The sequence below is a fragment of the Sebastes fasciatus genome, chromosome 16, assembly GCF_043250625.1.
Source record: "Sebastes fasciatus isolate fSebFas1 chromosome 16, fSebFas1.pri, whole genome shotgun sequence".
NCBI lineage: Eukaryota > Metazoa > Chordata > Actinopteri > Perciformes > Sebastidae > Sebastes > Sebastes fasciatus.
In genome coordinates this window covers 6883838-6906883 of record NC_133810.1, presented here as the reverse complement: position 1 = coordinate 6906883, position 23046 = coordinate 6883838, and the positions used below count along the sequence as shown (strand labels likewise).

Here is a 23046-nt window from a genome sequence, read left to right as displayed (position 1 = left end):
CACCGAAACTTCCAATGAAGTGGAGCAAAAACAACGGTGAGCACTTAACTTCAAGACAGATGAATTAGAGGTGTGTGCAACATCTGTAGAGAAATCCAAAGACGTTCTTTTTGGGAAATTTACAACAACGCTCCTCTGAGATAAAAGACAGAGAGTGGGCAAAGATAGCAGACACAGTCTCCGGCAGTATCCGGCATCCAATGAAGCGTTGATGCTATCAAATAGAAAATAAGTACTCTGACAAGTGATCGGAAGAGGAAGGCAGCACTTATGTCCAAACAGCAGAAGAAAAGTGGCGGAAAAGTTAAAGTTAGGACAGTTATCCTAAAGTTAGGAGAGTTTATTAGGATTCTTGTGTAATACACTTTTCCCATCTGGAACTTAATGGCTTTTTCCTAAATCAGGTTCTAACCCTAATTACCATGGTTACCAAACAGTTAAAGGACCAGTGTGTAACAATTAGGAGGATCTATTGGCAGAAATGGAATATAATATTATTATGTATTTCTTCTTTCGTGTATAATAACCTGAAATTAAGAATTGTTGTGTTTTGTTACCTTAGAATGAGCCATTTATATCTACAGATTTAAATGTTTCTACAGTAGCCCAGAAAGGACAAACCAAGCTCTGTTAATTTTTCCTGCTTGAGCCGGAGTCGATAACGTTACTCGGTCCCATCGCCAACACTCTCTCTCTCTTGCTTCACCACTCACTTCACATGTACACACACACTCTACACACTGGCTCTGCTCCAAATGACTCCAGAGAGGGACATTTGTGTTTTTGCATCGGTCACCGTAGCCAAAGAGTATTGAAGCAAAGAGACAAAATATCAGTGTTTACATACCACCAGATCCTACACACTGGACCTTAAAGACAGGATGTTCCTGTAATGCAGCCTAACTTTAACTGAGCTTTCCAACAACACTAATTTGCTTGTTTTATTGAATGGCAGAAAAACCATTTGTATGACGCTGAATGGCTCTCAACCCCACGCCCATGCTGTTTGCACACACTTGTTGGGAATGCATTGCCATTTACAGAATGGGCTCGGCACTCTTTGTAGTTCTACAATTGATAGATTACACCATAACACAACACTCAGCAGTACTTACAGGCTCACCTGTTACTAGAGCATGCCAGTTCATTTTATCCATTTCCGCCACAGGTTAAAAAGTGCTACTAGCTGAAACAGCCTAAAACAATGGCATTATAAAATCCACCTTTTTTTCACTTTACATACCGTACCTACGGTCATTTACTAACACTACTGCCATTTTTAATGCAAGCTCTTTAGTAAACAATGTCAAATAACTCCGCAGCTTGTTTACTTGACACCGCAGCATTGTTGTGAAAAAGAAAACAGGTTTTGCTCTGCTGACGCTGAAAATGTGAAAGACAAAAGGAGAGCAAGGAAATTAAAGATGGAGAGCAAAAGGAATGGCTGAGGGTGCCAGAGTTCTGACACGAGGACAGAATTACTTAAATTACCTTCGGCTGTGGCTCCATGCCTGGCAGACTTATTTCTAATTAAACATCCCCAGAATTTAACTTAATTACCTGGAGGGATAATCAGGCTCTCTTAAATATCATTTAAAGGTTGCAATTGTCATGCTTGCCAATGTAAATCCAGCCATCTCTCTTAATATGCACAGACCCATTATTTCACTATTATCACCTTATCTTTTCTTTTACTATTACCCTGTTGTTGAGTGATTTATCAACATACGCCCCGGCACTGATATATCTCCTGTTCTTCTGCTCAGACTGCAGTGGAAGTCGTGAAAAGAGGGGAGTTGTACAGAAGCGTTGCGGGATGTAGCTAATATGCAGGTCATTCCGGTCTGCTCTTTCAAGACGAAAGAAAGGAAGATGGGTTTAAAAAAAGAAAAGCCAGTAGGTAGGGCACTTCACTGACTGACAGGGACCAGAACAGCCATTAGCCTCAAGTCTTATGAGACAACCACAGTGTGATTTCAATTACCCTGCTCTTCCCCGGCAGGAAGACTCTAACAAGTGGATAAAAGAATATTTTGGGCAAAAGTAAAGCGATTGAAGTGTAGAGACATATACTTTCTTTAACTAGACACTACTGCCCCACAAGAATGTGGTTAAACGATAACAGTAGAAGAAGTGAAGCGTAGCGGAGGCACAGGGAGTCACAGCCAGCTGAGTTTGTATGTTAGCATCTACAGAACACCTAAAGTGCCACTTGACCTTCCACTGCCTTTCAGTGACGTTCATCTCTGCCGGCCTCACTCTCAAAACAGTCTCTCACAATGTTCTTAGTGCTCAACACAGCGTGGCGTTTTCAAATAGAGAGCTTTCATTAATTCATCACCAATAGTCACTTCACTTTTTAAGGGCTTTTCTAGATCTCTTCTACTAAAGTCACATAATTGTCACCTTAGTTAGTTTTATAGAAAGAGACTCATTCAAAATCACAACAAGAGCACCAGAATGATTGGTAAAAGTGTGTTATAAAAAACACTTTACAAAAAAAGATGATGCATTTAAAGCTCAGCCAATGGTTTGAAATGGTTTACACCTCCTGTCTGCTAAGCTGGTGCGGTCGTGGCGTATTCGCCTCTCCCACCTCCTCTCCCACCTCCTCGTTTGGAAGGGTTGCGAACGTTGTGGATGGAAGCAGATTTGATTATATTTGCATAATCCATCCATCCATTATCTGTAACCGCTTATCCTGTTCATGGCCGCGGGGGGGCTGGAGACGATCCCAGCTGACATTGGGCGAAGGCGGGGTACACCCTGGACAGGTCGCCAGACTATCACATGGCTGACTCTCACATTCACACCTACATGTACGGGCAATTAAGAGTCAACAGATAACCTAACCTGCATGTCTTTGGACTGTGGGAGGAAACCTGAGAACCCGGAGAAAACCCACGCTAACACAAGGAGAACATGCAAACTCCACCCCCGAAGGGTTTGAACCTCTTGCACCGCGCAACATATTTGCATAATGTATTTATATTTTATTTTTCTAACATTAGATATTTACACAGCTAACAGCCATATTTAGCATTACGAAAATTAGTTAGCCAAGGCGTTCGCCAACATTCATCACCAGCTCTCGCGAGAGTGTGTTACTGAGACAGAAAATAATTTAGTATCAGAATGTACTGAAGATATGTGGCTTGTGAAAACTGAGTCCAATATTTACTTTGATGACTATGGTATGAAAGAATCGGTCATAATCTGCGTTCACTTCTCTCATCGGAGTTAATAGACTCAGGACCTGCTGTAGTCTCTTAAAAGGGCGGCAGTGGTGAAACCCACGTGACACAGATACAGGAAACTGACTCTCAGTGCACCTTCTCTTTTCTGAACTATTTCTGGTTTTATTTATCCATCATTATTTATCTTTTTCATATTACACAGAGCTGTAGGCTACTGGTAGATTTGCACTGTTGACCAGTAGCAAATGGTCTGGACAGTGCTGGCCTTTGAAGGGAAAGAAGCCTATTAGCTCTAGTTGTATATAATCCTGCTCTGTCAGAGTATTGGTGCTTGAAGTGGAAAAAAATAAGTGGCAGTACTCCCCTCATTCACATGTCCTGTGTATCGGCCAGTACCAGCAATCGTTATTACATTATGTATTTCTACAGCGAACAAAAGGTACCAGGAGATATTGTGTTTGGGGCATCTCCCGCAAGCCAATATTGAAGGTTTTTTACTTCAAACTATGCAATTTCACTTCATTTTGGACCATAATTATGACTATAGGTAACGATTCAGAGAACTTTTAAATAATGTTTCATTAATTATACTGTATTAATTCACACATAAAAAAAGTTATGACTAACAGTTCACTAATTATTTCACAAAAGGACGTGAACATTGTATCGATAAATTACAGAACCCTTTCGTTACCCCCTATCCTAGAGTTGGTGGCATAAAATGTGTCTCTTGAATGAATAAACTGTGCCATCAACCAAGCTTTCTAGCTTTGTAACGGACAGTTTGCAAGCCACTTCGATTGCAGCACTATTGTGACTAGTGCAAGCATGTTAGTGGTTAGCTCGCCAGCTATATTAGTTCGTCAACTAGCTCTGCAAGCAGTCATTATGTCGCCAAGTTTCCAATGTCTCAGGATGCACAAATATGCTGCTTTACAGCTTTTGTGGTGACCAGACCAGTGCCTAATACTGCAGGGAGATCTAAAGACAATGATCAAGAAAACTGGCTGTACACAAGGGCTAAAGGGCAATACAGGCTGGCCCTATCACAAACTGTAGCATCATGTGATTTGACCTGTATTATTTGATGCCCTTAGTTGGCACACTGGATGAGCCATACACACAGAAAAAGTGGTGACGGTAGATTAGCCGGGATGTGCCAACCCAGGGAGACGATGTGATAAATTGCTTTGAGTGTTGCAGCATGTCGACTCTGGGCGTATCCTGATGCATCAACCTAGTATGAGTCCTCCAGTGAGTGGGCTTCAATAGAAAACAATGGGCACATGTGTTTTGATGCATCTAGTGTGTTTCCCTCAAGAGCTACATTGTTTCTACTTGAACACATTCATATTTGATGCAGCACATTTGGAGTTCTGTCAGATGTCCCTCTTATGAGACTATTCTGTCTCCTCTGGCTTCCTCCAGGAATGGGCTCCTGACACTTTCTTGTGCTGAACAGCGCACAGCACGATTCACTTGTTTTATCTTTACCTAGCACACGTGGATGGTGAGCTAGTGGCTGCTCCATGGTCATGTGAAGATACCTCAATCCAGGCGAGGAGAAAACAAGAAAATTCACCTCACAAGCTGCAGTTCCCGTTATGTTGTGCACTTCAGAGTTTCACTGAGCCGGCCTGTTATCGCCGTTATCGTTCGCTATGAGCACCATACAGTAGATGTGGGTCGACAGGGGCTTACTATCACCTGTAGATTTTATCATCTATTCACATCAACGAAAGAAGGTATATAGTCATTATGACAGGAGCAGAAGTGGAAGTCAGGCCCTGTAGTATAGACAGCATGAAACTCCATAGGAGGTGGAAGTCGGGGGTGATGAATGGGACACAAAAGACAGTGTTTTAACCCAGGAGACAGAGGTTCACATCATGTGCGAAAGGTGTCTTTGTGTTCACAAGCATTAAGTTTCACTTTAACTTTTGAAACGTAGTTATTTTAAGCCAAAACACAATGGTTTTCCTTAACTTAACTAAGTGTTTTTGTGTTTAAATGCCATTCTAGTTATATATATTATTTCCCATTTCTGCCAATAGGTCCCCCTAAATATTACACACTGTTTTCACATAGTAGGCCCTTAATGAGCCACATTCATGGTGCTTATAGCGACCGATAACGCCTATTTAATGGCCTGATAACGGATAACGGAATCGGGTGCACCGAGCAGTAGCATTTGTTATATATTTTATCACCGGGTGATATGCTTCCTGTGCAAATGGAGCCACACGTCTTAAATTTTTTGGTAATGGCAAAAGGTTGAAGAAAGAGGAGGGGCAGGAACTAAGATGGAGGCTCACTGATCACCTCAACCACATTTCTATTTATAGTATAATTTATTATTTCACAAGCCTTCTTTAGTTACTTGCCTTTGTGCAGGTTTCAAACCCACAGACACGTAGCTTCCGTAGGGAAGTATTATGATTTTACAATGAATTCCTCAGCTGTAAAGCAGGAGATCCAGAGAGCCAGGGACTTGAATAAAGACGTCTCTTCACCACTGTTTCATGCATCTCAAAAGACATTTTGATATGAGCAGACCCCTTCAGGTTCCCGTTTCAGGTGCTTTCATGAATCTGAAGCCTCTAGTGGTATTTATTCATGACAACCTGTTCCTTTACACCAGGCACATCACACAGGTTTGCTTTCCCGGCATCCAAAGAGACAGCTGTCACCACGGTGACGGCATCACCACAGTGGCAGAGCGGCAGCACAGGTGCACTTAGTACATATTTTACAGCTAAAATACAAACTGATGGATGCAACTGTTCACATTAAGACTGATTTTTCTTCTCTCTACCAGCATTTCTCTGTTTTATTGATGGGACACAAACACACACGTGCAACAGTCTGTTAGGAAGTAGGACAAAGGGATAAGAATAATCAATCTCTCTTTGTGGCTGTGCCGTACCGCGCTGTCTGCAAGCTATCCCTCTTATTTTGTATGATTATGATGAGGTATCCTCTTCATTGCTTTTGAGAACATATTGTCTGTGTGATATTACAGAGCAGCCACTAATCAGAGGAGGGTTACTTTGCAGGCTTCAGATCTGGCGGTGCTGCGCGAAAGGTGGCCACACAATAAATCTGGCTTCATGAAGCCTAATGAGTGATTCACAGTCGCAGAGTAGCCCTTGACAGCAGGCAATTGTTAGCTGATTCACCTTCTCTGACCATTCTCAAGGACACCCTCCTCGCTTCCACTTTACATATTTTGTAAGGTCAATGGAAGAAAGACTTTCTACTTGCAGCCAAACAACGGCGGTCTTTATCAGACCTAAACATTTTTAAAGCATGTTTTTTTTCCCGTGGCATCCTAGAGTCCAACGGGTTCAGCTTTGTTATTTCGTTAAGTCAAACTTAGTGGGCTGACCCTTCAACAAAACAAGTTGTTCTCAGAGTACTCCCAGAGGTGCCGAGGATGCATAAAATAGAGTTTCAGCACAAGTTAGGAAGAAATCCAAAATCTGAACTTTTGGTTATATTTTTCAAAAAGACTTTTAGAATAAAAGCATGCAGACTTTATTCATATTTTCTTTGTAAAGCTAGCTTAAACCTCTGGAGCTCAGTTCTCATTATATGACTTTAGTGTGAAAAACACTCTGGAAATCAGTTGAGCCCTGAAGGAGGAAGCCAACCAACCAGCAAACTACGGGGAGTCGTTCAAGTGATTAAGACAACAAGCAGCTCTGTGTTTAGTGTTTGTGTTTAGATTAGACGTTAGAGATCAAAATTCAGGGACTGCAAGAAAAATGGGAAGAATGATCATTCTTCATCAGTTTCACCAAATGGCGTATGAATGACAGAACAATTTGTAAATCATTTGGCGTGCAATCACAACGCCGTTCTTGCTTTTGGCGTGTCATTTCACGCCATGTAGTCTGTACTGAATGCAATGTAAACGCATCCGTGTGAATAGGCTACGCTCAGAGCTAGTGACGTACAATAAAAAGTGAGAGAGACTGGTTATTGTGGGAGGGAGGGGAGATGGATGAGTCCAACAAACGACAAACGTATCCTCATACAACGGTTCGTATGATATCTTATGAAAAAGTTATTCCTCCTTTTTCGTTCGTTTTCCTACAAATGTCCAGCAACACGTTTCAATATCTGCTCATTACATGCCTTCAGTCTTTTCAAAATAAACTTCTGTCTTTACAGGAAACAACTTCCTTAGGATTAGTTAACAAAAGTACGATATTTTTCGACCCACCCATCCACGCCGATCTTCCTCCTACGCGACGTTCGCCGCTCTTTATATATCCTGGCTGACAATTATGTGGATTACATACTAATAGATTTCGTGGGATATATATGAATTACAGTGCATTACTTTCCGTAGGTATAGCTACAAACGATGTATGAGAAGAGTCTGAACAAACACAGGACATTCAACCAGGAGACCGTTAATCGCGGTTATTTAATCAAGTTATTTGAGTTATGTTAGTGACGTGTTTTCTGTACTTATGTTCCATTGTTTATGTATGTATTTTACTTATTTTAAGCCCAGCCATGCTGAGGTTTTCTCCTAAACCCCAAGTGGTTTTGTTGCCTACACATTACCGTGACCATTTCACGGTAATGTCGTGGCGTTAAATGACATGAGAATAGCCATTTCACAACGTTAACCCAGTGGTGTTAAATGACCCGTGAAAAGCTTAAAATGTGTTATCATGACATGCAAAATGTCCTTAAAGTGGCGTGCTATTTATACCCCTTCCCATGAGATCAGGCTGGGTGAGCACTGTTGCCTCGCTCCCCATGTAGAGTATGTACACTAAAGAAAACGTAGTTTGGATATTATAATCCATTTCTGGTAATAGATCCCCCGAAATCCTACCCACTGGACCTTTTAATCGACTAATTCAAAATGCACCTGTATTGCTGTGTTTAAGTCTGCTTGTGTTTTGATGTTTCCCACAGGCAAGCCTAAAGTTGAGATTACCTACGACAAGATGTACACAGTAACCAGCCGGCTGACGTTCACCGTTAGTAAGGAGGATGATGGAGTACCGGTGTCTTGCATCGTAGACCACCCTGCCGTCAAGGACTTCCAAGCACAGAGATACCTGGAGGTGCAGTGTAAGTACTTCGGCTCGGTAATAAATTAGAAATCAGCATGGATATTTAAACTGCATTATGCAAGTTTTTTTTTTCTCTTTCAAGTGTCTCATCAGCTTAACTTTTCTGAAAGTCCAAACATTGGACTGCAATAGAGAAGAGTGGTCCATCCCCACTAATTAAATAGCATAAATTTGCTACTTTTTCCCAACTAAAACTTTTGGTGTATGACATGTGTGGCAGTGTCAGTGAAGGGAAATCATCTCCATGCACAGGTTATGATGAATAAAAGGGGGGAAATTGGACTGCAATAGAGTAGACTGTTCCATCTCCACTAATTAAATGACATCAATTTCCCACATTTTCCACCCACTGGAACTTTGGAGCATGGCAATGTCATTAGAGGGAAACGATCTCAGTGCATGATGAATAAAAAAAGTCACATTTTTTGCCTTTTTTTAACCTTTGTCATCATTATGAAGCACCATAAAGAGACCGGGTTGCTGTTGCAGTTGACTTCATATTACAAGATAGCTTTCTGTTTTTTTGTATTGTCCTCAGTTCAGTTCTGTTTAGGACTATAGGTGATACAATCCCTTGTTTGTTTGCACATACCTTGAGAGCTTGCTTGTTGTGTATGGATGGATTATCATGACCACGGGCCCTGGACACAAACTCACCACAGACCACACAAGCAAATAGTAGACATGCACTGCGTGTGCCCTCCTCAAGCAGCAAGAGTTTGGTCTCACACAAGGCATATATTCTGCTTCAAACCATGTTTCCTGCCGTTTAGCCTTTCAAAAACAACAGGCTCACACATGTATTAACGGGGCGGTCTAGCAGCAATCTAACAGCATCATAAATTACATTTATATAACCATATTTAAATCATATTTTTCCAATTTTTTTAGGGTGACGACGAAGTTTCATTTGAAAACCTCAGTAGGAGGTTTGAATGTAAAAAACTAACATTCGGTGCAGCTTACACAGCATGTATTTTACTTTGAAATTATAGTTATTTTGACATGATGGATTTAAACTACTGCCATTTTCAGCCTGTTTCGTTCTATACATGCCATGTACAGCACAGTAGACATCTTTAGGAGTGATAACACACACCTTAATTTAAATAAAACCAACAACAAACCGTGAAAGAATAACCGACATAAATAGACATCAAATGAAGTACAGCGCCACGGCCACCAAAACCGCAGTGAAAAATATCCTCCCACCTAAACAACTGGCTTTTTTCTGGTCATACAACATTACCAAATTTGACATTTTAAATATCACATTTTCTCCAATATTTTAAGAAAATAAAAAAGATAATAATAAATCTTAAAGCCAAGGTCCCCCCATTGGATTAGGACCGTGTGCATGTGCCCACTTTGCCCATGCGGTAATCCATCTATATGCTGTTGTGAGTGGGAACGATTTTCAACTGGGCGCCCTCCCTCCTCAGCGTTTGGCTGATAAGCCCACTACACCTCCAGAGGGTTCAGCAATGAGGTCATCTCGTTCTTGATGTTATTGCAGAGCCCAGGTGGTGTCTCTCCTCTTAATCCAGAGCCAGTGGTTTGCCCTTTCAGCAGCACCGGAGAGGGCATATTCACAATATCGTCATTTGGGGCCACAAATATGTTGAAGAAGCAGTACCCTGCAGACTCACGGTGTCTGATAGTTTACTGTAAGTTGGAGCAAAACTGTGAGCCGCTAGTTAGTTCCTGCATTTTAACTATAGTTTGTTGTCTCTGCAACTGTGCACTGACCAGGTGCAGAGAAATATGAGTGGGGACAACACTTGAACTCTTGAGTACGCACAAAGAAGCTTCTGAACGCTCCCAGAATTAACCACAAGTGGATGTAGCCGTGCACCTTAATCACATGTTTGCTTATGAACACCTTGATCTACTTTGCAAATCTCTCAATAAAAGGAACGGGAGAGAAGACGTGCAATTTCTCAAAATGTCTCTCGTAACGGCAAAAAGTCCTCCAAAAAACACACAGCTGTGATTATTTATAGCACCCAAAATGTCTGCAATTCATCACACATGCACCTGTAAACCATAATCAGCAATGATATCTCAATCATGATGATTGAATGGCAAGAAAGGTACTCAGTCATGATTTAGTTTATAGGACTCAGAGCGAAACAGAGTACGAACTAATGATGTTTATAGAGTGAAGAATGAAACGAAAAGAGCATAAGCAGAGAAAAGTAAATGTCAAATGTAAAAATAGTCTTTGTTAATGTGACAGATTATATAGTGTGTGTAATGCAACACTCAGTGAAATTGGCTAAGAAACTAAATGAAAATACTGAATATGAGATGGCTGTTTTGACATGTACACGGTGCACTCACTTTCCCTGCACATTATACTTTTAAAAATTATCAATTTATGTGTGAGAAAGATGTATGCATGATTTTCTGTATACACATTGTTTATGCATCTGGCCCCAGAGGTGTTGCGCAAATAAGTAAACCCAGTAAAATCCTTTACAAAACAAGAAGAATAAACTAAATTCATCCCTTAATGGAGGTCAGAGGTCATGTTTTTATAGCTATAACGGCTTTATTTTGCAATAGAAAGAATTTATTAGGCATCACAGATGAGTATTTTGCAGCACCTTTTCCTTGCATAAAGTATAAGGTTACCATAACATATAACTAAACAACTCCAGCTATGTGACAAGTAATTAAAAAAACACTCTAGGCCTTTGTAATGTGGAGTTTTAGATCTTTTAATTGATGCAAAATGATAGAATGTATGTATTTTATGCCTCTGTAACCTTATGTCTTTAGCCTCTGGCATGTCCTAGCATTCTATTAAAAAAATAAAAAACTCTCCTGTAGCCATCTGACCTTTCCCTGAGAGAGCGAGAAGAGGAGATCAGCTCATCTACAGAGGCAGCGTGGCATTTTGTTGGCCTCTGATAACAGAGAGCTCACAGGGACCACCCGGCTCAGCGCCTCCCGCTGCTTCATGCGGGAGCTGCTGCTGTCGTACTCTGTGCAAACGGTAGCCTGTCCTGCACTGCGCCTCCTCTTTGATACCTCACGCTATACAGATTAATATTACATTTAGAGCGTGTTGACCGAAGAATATTACTGTTTGTGTGGAACATATCTAGTCAATGATAGATGTTCTTTGACTTCTCTTCTACTTTTGCTGTGCTCTTTATTTCATGGGTCTGTAATTTACTAGTAAGATTCCTGTACAGCAGTTTCTTGATTTCCAAAGCGATTTCCTTTCTATGTGCGCTGATTAAAAACTATAGCAATTAATTGGAAGTGTACTAATTGAATACTCAGGGTGTAATAGTACACAATGTCCTCAGTTTCGGGGTCACGGTTCTGAACATTTTCGGTACAGAAGGGAAAATGAAAGAAACACAGGAGAAAACATTTATGTTGTTAAGTAAGTAAGTAAAACTTTATTTTAATAGCACCTTTTAAAACACAGGTTACAAAGTGCTTTACAATAACATCAGTAAAACACAATACCAAGCGCATACAAGAAAAAACAATCACATGCAGTTTGAGGCAAGTCATAGTCAAGTCAGCACACTGACACACTGACAGCTGTTGTTGCCTGTTGAGCTGCAGTTTGCCATGTTATGATTTGAGCATATTTTTTATGCTAAATGCAGTACCTGTGAGGGTTTCTGGACAATATTTGTCATTGTTTTGTGTTGTTAATTGATTTCCAGTAATAAATATATACATACATTTGCATAAAGCAGCATATTTGCCCACTCTCATGTTGATAAGAGTTTTAAATACTTGACAAATCTCCCTTTAAGGTACATTTTGAACAGATAAAAAAAAAAATTAAATCACATCTAAAGGCTCTTCCAGCTCTGCTGTTTCATTTGCGTTCGCCGTATAAGCTGTACATCCAGGGGCTAACTCAACTAGCAGGGTTTGGCTAACTGTCCGGGTGTACACTTAGGTTTGTTTTGTACATTCTAAGACCTAATTACAGTAGAGTGTATTCATTTAGACGGTGATTGTTTGGTTAATGTCGTACCAAACTGAATGCTCTAAATGGTTCTGGATGCCTAAAAATCCACAGTCTCCGTTTCCCCTATAATTAGTACCAAATTACAGTCCTTTCTACAAACCTTTCTAAGAACCCAGTTACATATCGGCTCCATTCTAGGAAATTATAAACAACAGGATCTCTGAATTAAAGTGTACTTTTGCTATTACTACTCCGTGACACACTGTGTTTGTTTACTGATTATATATTATACTGATAGACGAGGTGATTTACATTTCAATCACTCACTGTGTGGGCAATTTGTGAGTGGAATGGAGTGCATTGTGTAGTAAGAAACAGCAGAAAAAGGCCATCGTCAGGGGATAGCGTAATTAAATAAGCCCGTAATGTGTATGTGCATAAGCAAAGCAAGCTGTTTTGCCTGGTTGGTTTTCCCTTAAGGTCAGCCGGAGAGATGGATAGTGCCGTCTTGAGTGCTTATGAGGAGAGGCACACAATAAAGCAAATAATTCAGTTAGCATAATGATAACGGCCTCCTCGCATACTGTAGACGGTATTTCATTCCCACTGATGTGGAAGCATCCAGATCTGGCTGTGCAGTGTGTGTTTTTCCATCAAGCAGAGACAAGAAAGCCCTGACATAACTACTTGAGGCTATCAAAACAACTTACAGATGCCCGGCGTCCTTCATGTTTACGGCTCCGAGATGACAAGGTCAGACGACGTTGCGAGCAAAGAAAAAAGTTGCAGGATGCCATGTAGTGCCTGGAGTGGAAACAAAACCAAAGGGTTGCTGTCTAAAGCCGAGCATGCCCACTGAGCAGAAGACTTGGCTTTTCGCCCATCTGCTGTCCATCACCAAGACTGAGAGCCGGCCACTGACAGGGTGTGATTTAGACAGATGGATGGCGAAACACGTGTTGTTTGTTGCCGAGAAGGTCGGACGGCAGTGTGAAACTTTACAGCCGGCTTTGAAATCATAACTCAGGGCCCTCTGTCTCCAGGCTGATTAAAAATGTAAGCACCAAACTGTGCGTTTAGGCTATAAAATCGGGGAAAAAGAACAAGAATAATTTGCATCACAATCGGAAAACTGTAATTACACCGTTGTGACTCAGCAATCAGTCTGGTGTGAGATGACTCAGCTCGACTTATCTGGATCATCTGATGTAGGAAAACTTCAACAAAATAACATGTTGGAGTAAACGAGCTAATGTGCTGAGAGCATTCAAGTCTGGTCTGCAGGTTCATTAAGCTATTGATGTATTTGCCAGAATGTTGGCCATCATTTTAGATAACATTGCTGGTGAAACAAATCTTGTTTTTGATAAACGGGTGATGTCTATAATGCATTATATACATATTTAAAATGCGTTATAATCTGCTTATAGCACTGTATAGCACTCATAAATATCCATAATGCTTTATAACAACAACCATAACATATTATTAAGCATTTTATAATGACTTATAAGGTCAAGTATCATTATACTTCCTATATATATAATGCATTATGTGATTATAAATGACTTATTATAAGTGGTCATTTTGTGCTTTAAGTAAAGTAAAACTTTATTTATTAAATAAACTTAAATAAATTAAAAATGTATAATACAAAATAGTATAAATATAAAAAATCATACGTAAATATTTTTTTATTAAATAAATGTTACATGTTTTGCCTGTTCTTGCATAGATTTAATGATTATTTTACTTTACTTAAATCAAACAATGACCACATATACTCCCATCATAATGCATTATACCAGTGACTATAATGGATCAAAAAAAGATTATGATGTATTATAACTAGTGGAATTATAATACACTATGATCCTTGCAAAAAGAAATGTCATTGAGTGATTAGCACTTACAAAATATTATGATACTTGACCTTATATGTCATTATAAAATGTTTTATAATGTGTTATAAAGCATTATGAATATTTATTACACAACATTCTAACATATCAATAAAGGATATTCATCACAATTACTAAGATGAATGAGTAAATTAACATGTATATGTATGATAATCCTGCAAGGTCTCCTTAAACCCTGATGCATTACTTGTTCTCCGGCTTCCCTTCATTCATGAGTTTCTCACCGTGGGATACCTCATAAGGTGTAAATCAGAGTAGGACCTTTTGTTGTGCTTGTTTTGTCTCAGTCTTACTTTCAGAGCATAGTAGCTCTGAATTCAGTCCCTTACCCAGATGATAGATTGAATAAAACGCTCCATTTTTGTCCAGAATAAAGGATCATCCCTCACACCAAGATGAGAAAAGGCTTTGATAACACCAGCAACAGTCAGGGGAGTGGGAACAATAGCAACTCCATGGTAGCAGAGAATAGCACAGCGGCGACTGTCAAAGCACCCCGCTGATTGTCAAAACAACATTCTTACATTTTCTCTCCATCTGCCTCGGCTCGTCCGCAGCGTCTTCTGTTTTGTGAAGCAACTTTATCAGGTAACGTCTTTGGACGTACTCGGGGCTACTTGTGGTTCTGCACCACATCCATCATTCCCCAAAGCTTTGGCTTGTGTTTTGGTGTTCGGTTGATTTAAAATTCCATCAATAATATGCCCAAGGTAGACCTAACCCTGCTGAAGACTGATTTGATGCAATGGAAGAGATAGGTTGAGGTGAAGGCAGTAGTAGTAGTGGGTAGATGTTAAGAAATAGAACTTGAATGTATTTGATTGTTTACATCATGTCGAGTCAATTCCACCCAGACCAAGCAAAGTTTGTTTAGCATGTAGTCGTCTTCCAGCAGCGTGACCTTGACCTGACCTCCTCTCTTCCTCCGACACAGCTGGGGCAGGTCGTGGTTGTTGTTCTTGTTTCTGCACGTATTGATGTGTTTATTCCTTAAACCTATCGGGACTATTTCTGTGATCACGGTGTATTCTGTGTGAAGAAAAGTAGTGAAAGCACTGATGGAAAAACAAATACCTGATTACAATAATAGAGTCGGCAAATGAACTCTATTCATATAAATATTTATATGGATTCTATATAAAACATTTCTTTCTATGACGCAACATACTTGTGTAATAATCTGCTTAAGGGACTGTACAATTATAGCTTGAAGCACTCATAAATATGAACAATGTTTTATAACAATAATCATAACACATTTTTAAAGCATTTTATAATGACTTATAAGGTCAAGTATCATAAAACATCACAATTGCTGGTAACTCGCTGACATTTTGTGTTGCAAGGATCATAGTGGATTATAATTCCCATAATTGCAATACATTATAATATTTTTAAAATGCATTATAATCACTGTTATAATGCATTATACAGTATGTCATGGGCTGTGTTCCAAATTTTACTTTTACTACATACTGCAGCTGTCCTTACAAAGTGCGCACTGTTGTACAAAGTTTCTATACAATTGGGACAAATAACCTTGCATACTGCAAAGTCCAACAGGATGTAGTAGGAAAACCTGGTAGTTATGGCATACTGCATTTGACATACTATGTACTGGGATATACTAAATATTTTTCTGGCATACTAAATAGTATGGTAGTATTTTGTTTTTTTGTTTAGTCTGTTTCCTGTTTTATTTTGAAAGTTACTCTCTCCATGTGTCATGTTTTATTGTACTTCCTGCCTTTTTCTTTCCCCCCCTGCCTGTTTTCCATCACACCTGAGTTTCATTAGTTAATTACTTCCTTGTGTATTTAGTCTGTTGATTCCTAGTGTTTTGTTTTCTTACTGTTACCTGTTTTTTGGGAGACACTTCTGTCTCTTGCCTGTTTTTGGACTCCCTATAGGGGGCTGTATTGGTAAGAATCTGATGGTACAATACGCATCATGATACAGGAGATTTAAGATTTTTGAAATCCAATTTTAAGAAAACTGTCACTGTATAAAGTAAGTTAAAAAAAAAAGTGTACTTTTTTTATGCAATCAGAAAAGTGGGATCTGCATTTGCATTTATTAAAGTCCCTGCAACATCCAACATCATAGCACTACTTTGAGAGGGAACATCTCTGCAAATGTCATAAAGTATTGACTGAGTTAATATTTGCATGTGAACTATTAATTAAAAATTGATACAGTGCTTTTGAGAATCAATACAGTATCACAAAGTATAATATTGCAATATTCTATATTTTCTATATTTTCTTACACCCCTACTCCCTTCTGTAAGTCTTTTACATCAGTAAGTCATTGAACACTGCCTGCTGCCTCCTCCTCAGTCTGTTCTGAGTTCAGGTCCAATCCTGCAGTTCCTTAACTGTGACATTGTAATGTGATTATTTTAAGTGGTCATTGGGTGCTTTAAGTAAAGTATGAAAATTCCTTATGTATAGTAATACATTACAAGATGGTTATAATTCACTATAGGTGGTCATTGTTTGCTTTAAGTAAAGGTGAACAAATATCATTAAATCTTTGCAAGAACAACAAACAAAAGTGAGACCAGTAATTATATACAGTATATTAAGTAATATGACCTTATAAGTCATTATAAAATGTTTTCTAATGTGTTGTGATTATTGTTATAAAAGCATTTTGGATATTTATGTGTGCTGTTAGGAGAATATAATGCATTATAAGAATGTTTATAATGCATTATAGACATGGGAGTCCCAGAAAGTGATTTGTTAACATTAGCCACCGAGAGCTACTCATCATACCTGACCCTGCGAGGCTGTAGCAGCAGAACCGGGCGAACAGCCACATCTGATATGATCGTATCAGCTGAGTAATAACCTGAGGAGTCGGGTTAAAATATCTGTGCTGTATGCCCCCATGAATATGATTGGTTTCTACCAGTCAGCAGGTAGCCTGATGGAGAAGCTGACGCCAATCAGCTAATGATTCACTCGGCGCCCTGCCTGAACAGCGGTGCCTAATGTTGTTCCTGATGTGACATGAATCCTTAGTGTTCGCTGCAGCACCTCCTTGGAAGTGTCAAGCTATAATCACTTTGGGAAAGTTTGATAATTTGACGTGCTTCCACTGAACGTAAAATCATGACGCAGAGTCGTTGCATATGGACATAATATGTAGGAGACTGGGTTATATTTATAGCGCATTCCACAGTTTACTGTATAGGGAGTGTAATTCCTCACAGTTCACCTTCATGTTTATGCATACTACAAACATGACTGCAAATAGGAATGAATGAGAAAGAACAGTGTAGATGCAGAATGAAGATAAATGTTATGTTGTCCCAGCATTTAATTCTCTCTCTCTCTCTCTCTCTCTCTCCTTTCAGACAAACCGGAGGTAAAGATCGTGGTAGAGTTTCCTCAGGGTCTGACCAGGGAAGGAGAGAACCTGGAACTGACGTGTCAGGCCAAAGGCAAACCCCAGTACGACACACACACACACACACACTCACACATACGCATGTCTTAACCAATTAAAATGTGCCATGGGTAAAAAAACAAAAACACGTTTATTTATTCATCCAAACACTCTGAATTCATTCCTCAGTGTGTGCACGTGTTGCAGTGGTACGTGGAACTATACATCAGGGATAAAAGGGTTGCCTTGATGCAAGTAAATGTGACTAAGACGGACAGAGAGACCTGAGCCCAGACCATTTCTAAATGACCATTCCTGGATACATAATCACTTCATTGTATGGCTGCTATTTTCTTTTTTCAGGAATTTCAAAGGGGAAATCTGAAACTGGCCTGTAATTATGAAACACATCCGAAATCACTGTGATATTTTGAGCAGGTGTTTAATTACCACTCCTTTTAAAGGCGAGAGACAGAGCAGAAAGGGGCATTAATGATAGAGAGTGAACCGGGTCCTACAGTAATATCTAGCAGGAGGAATTTTAGCAGGAAGAGGGTTGAACAGGCAGGGTGTTATTTTAGTGATGAGTGCTAATTTTATGAAGGTATCGAGGGAGGCTGTGTAAAGCGAAGAGAGTAAGTTGATGGACTCCAGGCACTGGATGTGCACAGATGAAGTCAGCTTTGTGAAAAGATTGTTTGTCTCCACGTCATTTTGCTGCAAAAATGAGCTTACAGTGGCCTTTACCAGTGTTAATCAGTTCTGTGACATGTCCTAGCGTCAGAAAACTCTTGTTTGACACCCATTACGCTATTATGCCACATGTATCACCTGTAAACCAAGGTGTTGTTGTGTTAAGGTGACAGGTCTTTGTGATGTGAGATGGGAAGGAGCGAGAGCTTCAGGCTTCAGACGCAAACTATCCAAACATTGGTGCAGTTGGTGCTGTTGGTATCAATCTTATTAGTTTGTTGACAAGGCAGTTCAAATTTGAACGGGACAACATCATCATCAGATGAGGCTGGAGCTATGAATAATACATCAGAAAGGGTGTTGGGACCAACTTTCGGGTGTGGCATCACAGTGGGTGTTTTTATGTGAAAGCAAATTCAAATGTGGCGATAAATGGCAACCTTTCAGAAATAGGCTTACCACATTAAGAACCCATCAATCCATTATCTTCTGCTTATCCCGGGCCGGGTCGTGGGTGCATCAGGTTTAGCAGGGTGTTGTAGACGTCCCTCTCTCCAGCAACGTCTTCCAGCTCTTCCTGCGGGACCACAAGGGGTTCCCAAACCAGATATATAATCTCTCCAGCGTGGGCCCTCTTACCAGTTGGACGTGCCTGGAAAACCTCTAAAGAGAGGCGTCCAGAAGGCATCCTGATCAGATCCCTGAACCACCTCAGCTGGCCTCTTTCAACTAGGCTTGAAAGATGGCTCTGAAAAGTATGTAGTTTGCTTTTTGGTTTAGGAAGACCGCTGGTAGTATTCTTGGATTCACAATGGATTTGAATGGAAACCCAGTTTCATCGAGAAAGAAAAAATGTATCAAAAACATCCATTGAAACTTTTTCAAACCACTCCTACAACACAGCTTCTGTTTGTCCCCAGCACAGCTGGATGTTTTTCACTCTCGAGTAATGTTAGCAGGCGTGTAGTAGTTACACTGTGAATTGCGCTAGCGACAAATGGAACCTGTAAACCTGGCCATATCTTCAAAAATGTGATTGTCTGGAGCATGCTGAGCCAACACGTTCTCATCCCAACTCGTCACGTACCACCGCTGACGCCGATGGCCGTGACAAAGCCTCAGTGTGAGACTGCCTGGAAATGAGGACGGGCCGGCTGAGCATATGAATGGACAGAAAAATGTTTAATGTACATTGTGATAGCTTTTGGGCCTCAAAACTGAGTTGCTGTTTGGAATCCATTGTGAATGCAAGTTGAGTACAGCCGATGTCCTCTGCGAAGGAGCTTTTCAGAACCACCTGCCAAGCCAATTGTACAGAGTGTTAAAGGTGTTTGAAATTCAAAACATAGATTTACCGGTGCGATATTGTATTAAGAAAATTAGTGGCATTGCTGTGATGAATGATTAGAGGTTATTATTGAAACTGAGGTCTGAGTGTGTGCTATCGCCATGCTTTTGTCCCCACAATGAAATGTAATCTTAACCTTAAATCAAAGTCAGGATCAATCAAACCAACCTGACCTCATGTGAAGGACATTATGCGTGTCATGATGACGCATTTTAGGCTTTCCGCTTGCCATTTAATGCCACGTTGTTACTGTGAAATGGTCGCGGTTATGTTTAGGCAACATAATACTTAGTAAGTTTTAGGAAAAACATCATGGTTGAGCTTGAAATAAGTATTTAAACTAAGTATAATACTACCTAAATAACGTTACATAAGCACAACAAACGTAACTTCAAAATAACTCAACACTTTAGGACACGAACTCCAGTCTACTGGTTGAAAGTCCTGTGTTTGTTGGACCCATCCACCTCCCCTCCCGCCCACCACAAAAGCAGTCTTTCTCATTCTTTATTCTACATCACCAGCTCTGAGCGTAACATATTCCCACGGATGTGTTTACATTGCAGTCAATGACACGCCAAAAGCAAGAACGCCGTCGTTATTGCACGCGAAACGATTTACAAATTGCCGTGTCATTCATACGCCGTTCGGTGCGACCGAGCTGATCAAACTGTTCTCACTTTGAAAGAAATGCTCTCATCCTGAGTGTCTAAAACTCTGTATGAGTCTCTGAAGGGTAGAAGTTCAAGAACACTCCCAATTGTACTTCAGACCACCTCTCTCCACCAGCCCCCCCGCAGTTTTCATACTTGGCATAGAGACAAGCTAACTACCCGTATTCATTTTATAAAGATGAAAACACAATCAATACAGTGAGCCGGGAATTGGAAGTCATTTTCATTAGAGCTGCTGAGAGTTGTGCAGTCATTACCAGCAGATAGCACAGGGGGCCCCGGCTGCAGGCAACCATTTGTATTCTAGACGCCTGCCCTTCCTCTCTCCTTGCAGCCCCATCTTACCTCCATCTCCGTCTATCTGCCTTCTCTGGATTCACTTTTCCTCACGACATCCCATCCACCTCTTTTCTAGGTCATGTCTCTCTCTCTCTCCATCTTATTTATATATTTATTATTTATTTACATTTCATTTCATCCTGAGAGCACTTGTAATAGACACGGCGCTCTCTTTCAAGCCGTCCACCACAAACAAACCGCAGCACTTGCGGTTTGTTTGTTTTTGCTATTGAGCTCCAACTGCTATTTCATATTTTCTTTTCCTGGATCTCTTTTTTTTCTCCCCGCTCCTATTTGCTTGCTCCCTCCACACCAAATGTTTTCAAATGGAGGGAAACAAGTTAAAACACCACAACAAAATGCAACAAGAGAGACCATCAGCACGCGCTCAGGGGAAATAACAGTAGCTGGCAGCGACCATTGGAAGTTTGCAGCAGCAAAATAGAGGTGTTTTGTCTTCTTTTTTTTCTCTCTTCACCCCCGGTGGCTCTGAGCTCATTGTCATAAAAATGGAATCTGTCACCTCGCTATAAACCTCAGTCAAGGTAGAAGAGAGAACAAATACAGACGCTTGATAGGCGCCCACCTACACAGCAACACTCATAAGTATACAAGCGTGGAAAGCCTGCAATTTGAGGACAAAGCTGCTTCACAGTTATTGTTGCTTTTAGCCGTACACAAAGGGAGGAATGTCATTTTAATATGTTTTGTTTTTTTATGTCCTAACTCTCTTTCATTAGCCCTTCTTTACTAGTAAACAGTTGCTTGAAAATCTATAACAATGAGGTATATTTGTTTATCTTAAGGACAGGCTATAATCTTCGGAGACAAATGTGGAAAAAGTTCTCAAGTGTTGTCGTAGTGAACCCCCAAATAGATCTGTACTATATTAAAGGGAATAAGCCTCTTTTTATTAGTGACTGTGTGGAAGATACTTTAGAATATAGTACCGATAGAGACGGGAATCTTCATGGTGATTCAAGGATGTTCCGACATCCCAAGATTTGAGTCGTATGCCAAAAAACTTGCATTCAAAGAAAGGCAACAAAAGGCAAACATGACGTTGTGACAAGGGTAATAGAAATGTGGTTTTTACATGTACATTTTTCACTCTCATTTCAAAAGTGCGACAGAAAACATTTTAGAAACGAGGATAAATCCTATTGATTTTTGATCAATGGACTCTTCTCTTGGGCTGAGATATTGTGTGATGTAATTAAACAATTGCCACAACATGTGTTGAGGACGTGCATGTTTCCGAGAGGAAGAAAGCTATATTCAATTTTTAATTTTTATCCCCCATTGGTGGTAGAAGTAAAAAATGATCCATATATTTTACACTTCTTTAGACTTTTAATTTAAAGGATCACATCATCTATCACCTCCATTCTCAGCATTGAACGGTTGTCTTATCTCACTCTGGTTTTCATTTCAGGCCGCAGCGGGTGAACTGGGTGAAGGTGGACGACGACGTGCCATCCCATGCCGTCATCACCGGCGGGGATCTGTACATCGAAAACCTAAACAAGTCCTACAACGGGACCTACCGCTGTGTGGCCTCCAACACGGTGGGGGAGTCTTTCGACGACTACATCCTCTACGTCTATGGTACGCCCGTCTAACACTGACCCTCCATCACTTTACTGTCTCTCTCTCTACCTGGATCTCTATACCTGCTTTATTCCTTCCCATGATACACCAGAATCACTCATATGTAGACTGATGATATTTACAGGATTGGTGAGCAGCTGTAGCATACTAAAGGCTGAGGCCATTAGCATAATCCAAGGTATGCACACTGACTTTTAAATGTGTTTTAATAAAGGTGCAGTATACTTTATGATCCCTCCCTGTTTCCACTGTGGATATGGCCAACACCAAAAGCTTGTCGCTTCGCTCTTTGTTCACTTGACTGCCCTTTCTGCCCTGCATCTAAATCCAGAAAAATGTTGTCCTGAGGCTACATTAAGACACACACAAGAGAACAACAAAACGCAGGCAAACTGTTTTGGCCTCTGATAAGCTCATTATTACGATTACTCAAACTCATCTTCTCACCAGTGCCTGTAGCTACACACCCACACCGCAGCAGCTCCTTCAGAGGGTTTTAACACCGTGCTATTTCTGCTACTAAAGAGGAGGTCACGTCCTCAGTATTGTGTCTCTCTCTGTATTGCTTAGTTATATTAATGACCTGAAGAGGAGTTTCTACATTTATTTACACATTTTACATTGTGGATTTTGAACACTGGTTCTGACTACTTTTAGGGAAAATGTAAGAAAGGGATCGAGTGTTTTTCTGCCGGAGTTAGATCCCGGCAGTGAGGGGAGGGCCTTGAGACAACATTTAGGCTTTATTCAAAACTCCATATATACCAACAGTATGTATTGATTTGGACAAAATGTAGCATGTAGTATGCAATATGCAAACA

General features: G+C 40.3%; 1 protein-coding gene across 5 annotated transcripts in view; it reads left to right on the top strand.

Annotated features, from left to right (window-relative positions):
• Positions 1–23046, top strand: part of cadm1a (cell adhesion molecule 1a) — a 420394-nt gene that overhangs the window by 336018 nt on the left and 61330 nt on the right. For all 5 annotated transcript variants that reach the window (XM_074609886.1, XM_074609889.1, XM_074609888.1 and 2 more), the window contains 3 exons: positions 8136–8294; positions 17529–17625; positions 22050–22222. In XM_074609886.1, coding sequence (XP_074465987.1) covers positions 8136–8294; positions 17529–17625; positions 22050–22222 — 429 coding nt within the window. The remainder of the gene's footprint in view (positions 1–8135; positions 8295–17528; positions 17626–22049; positions 22223–23046) is intronic.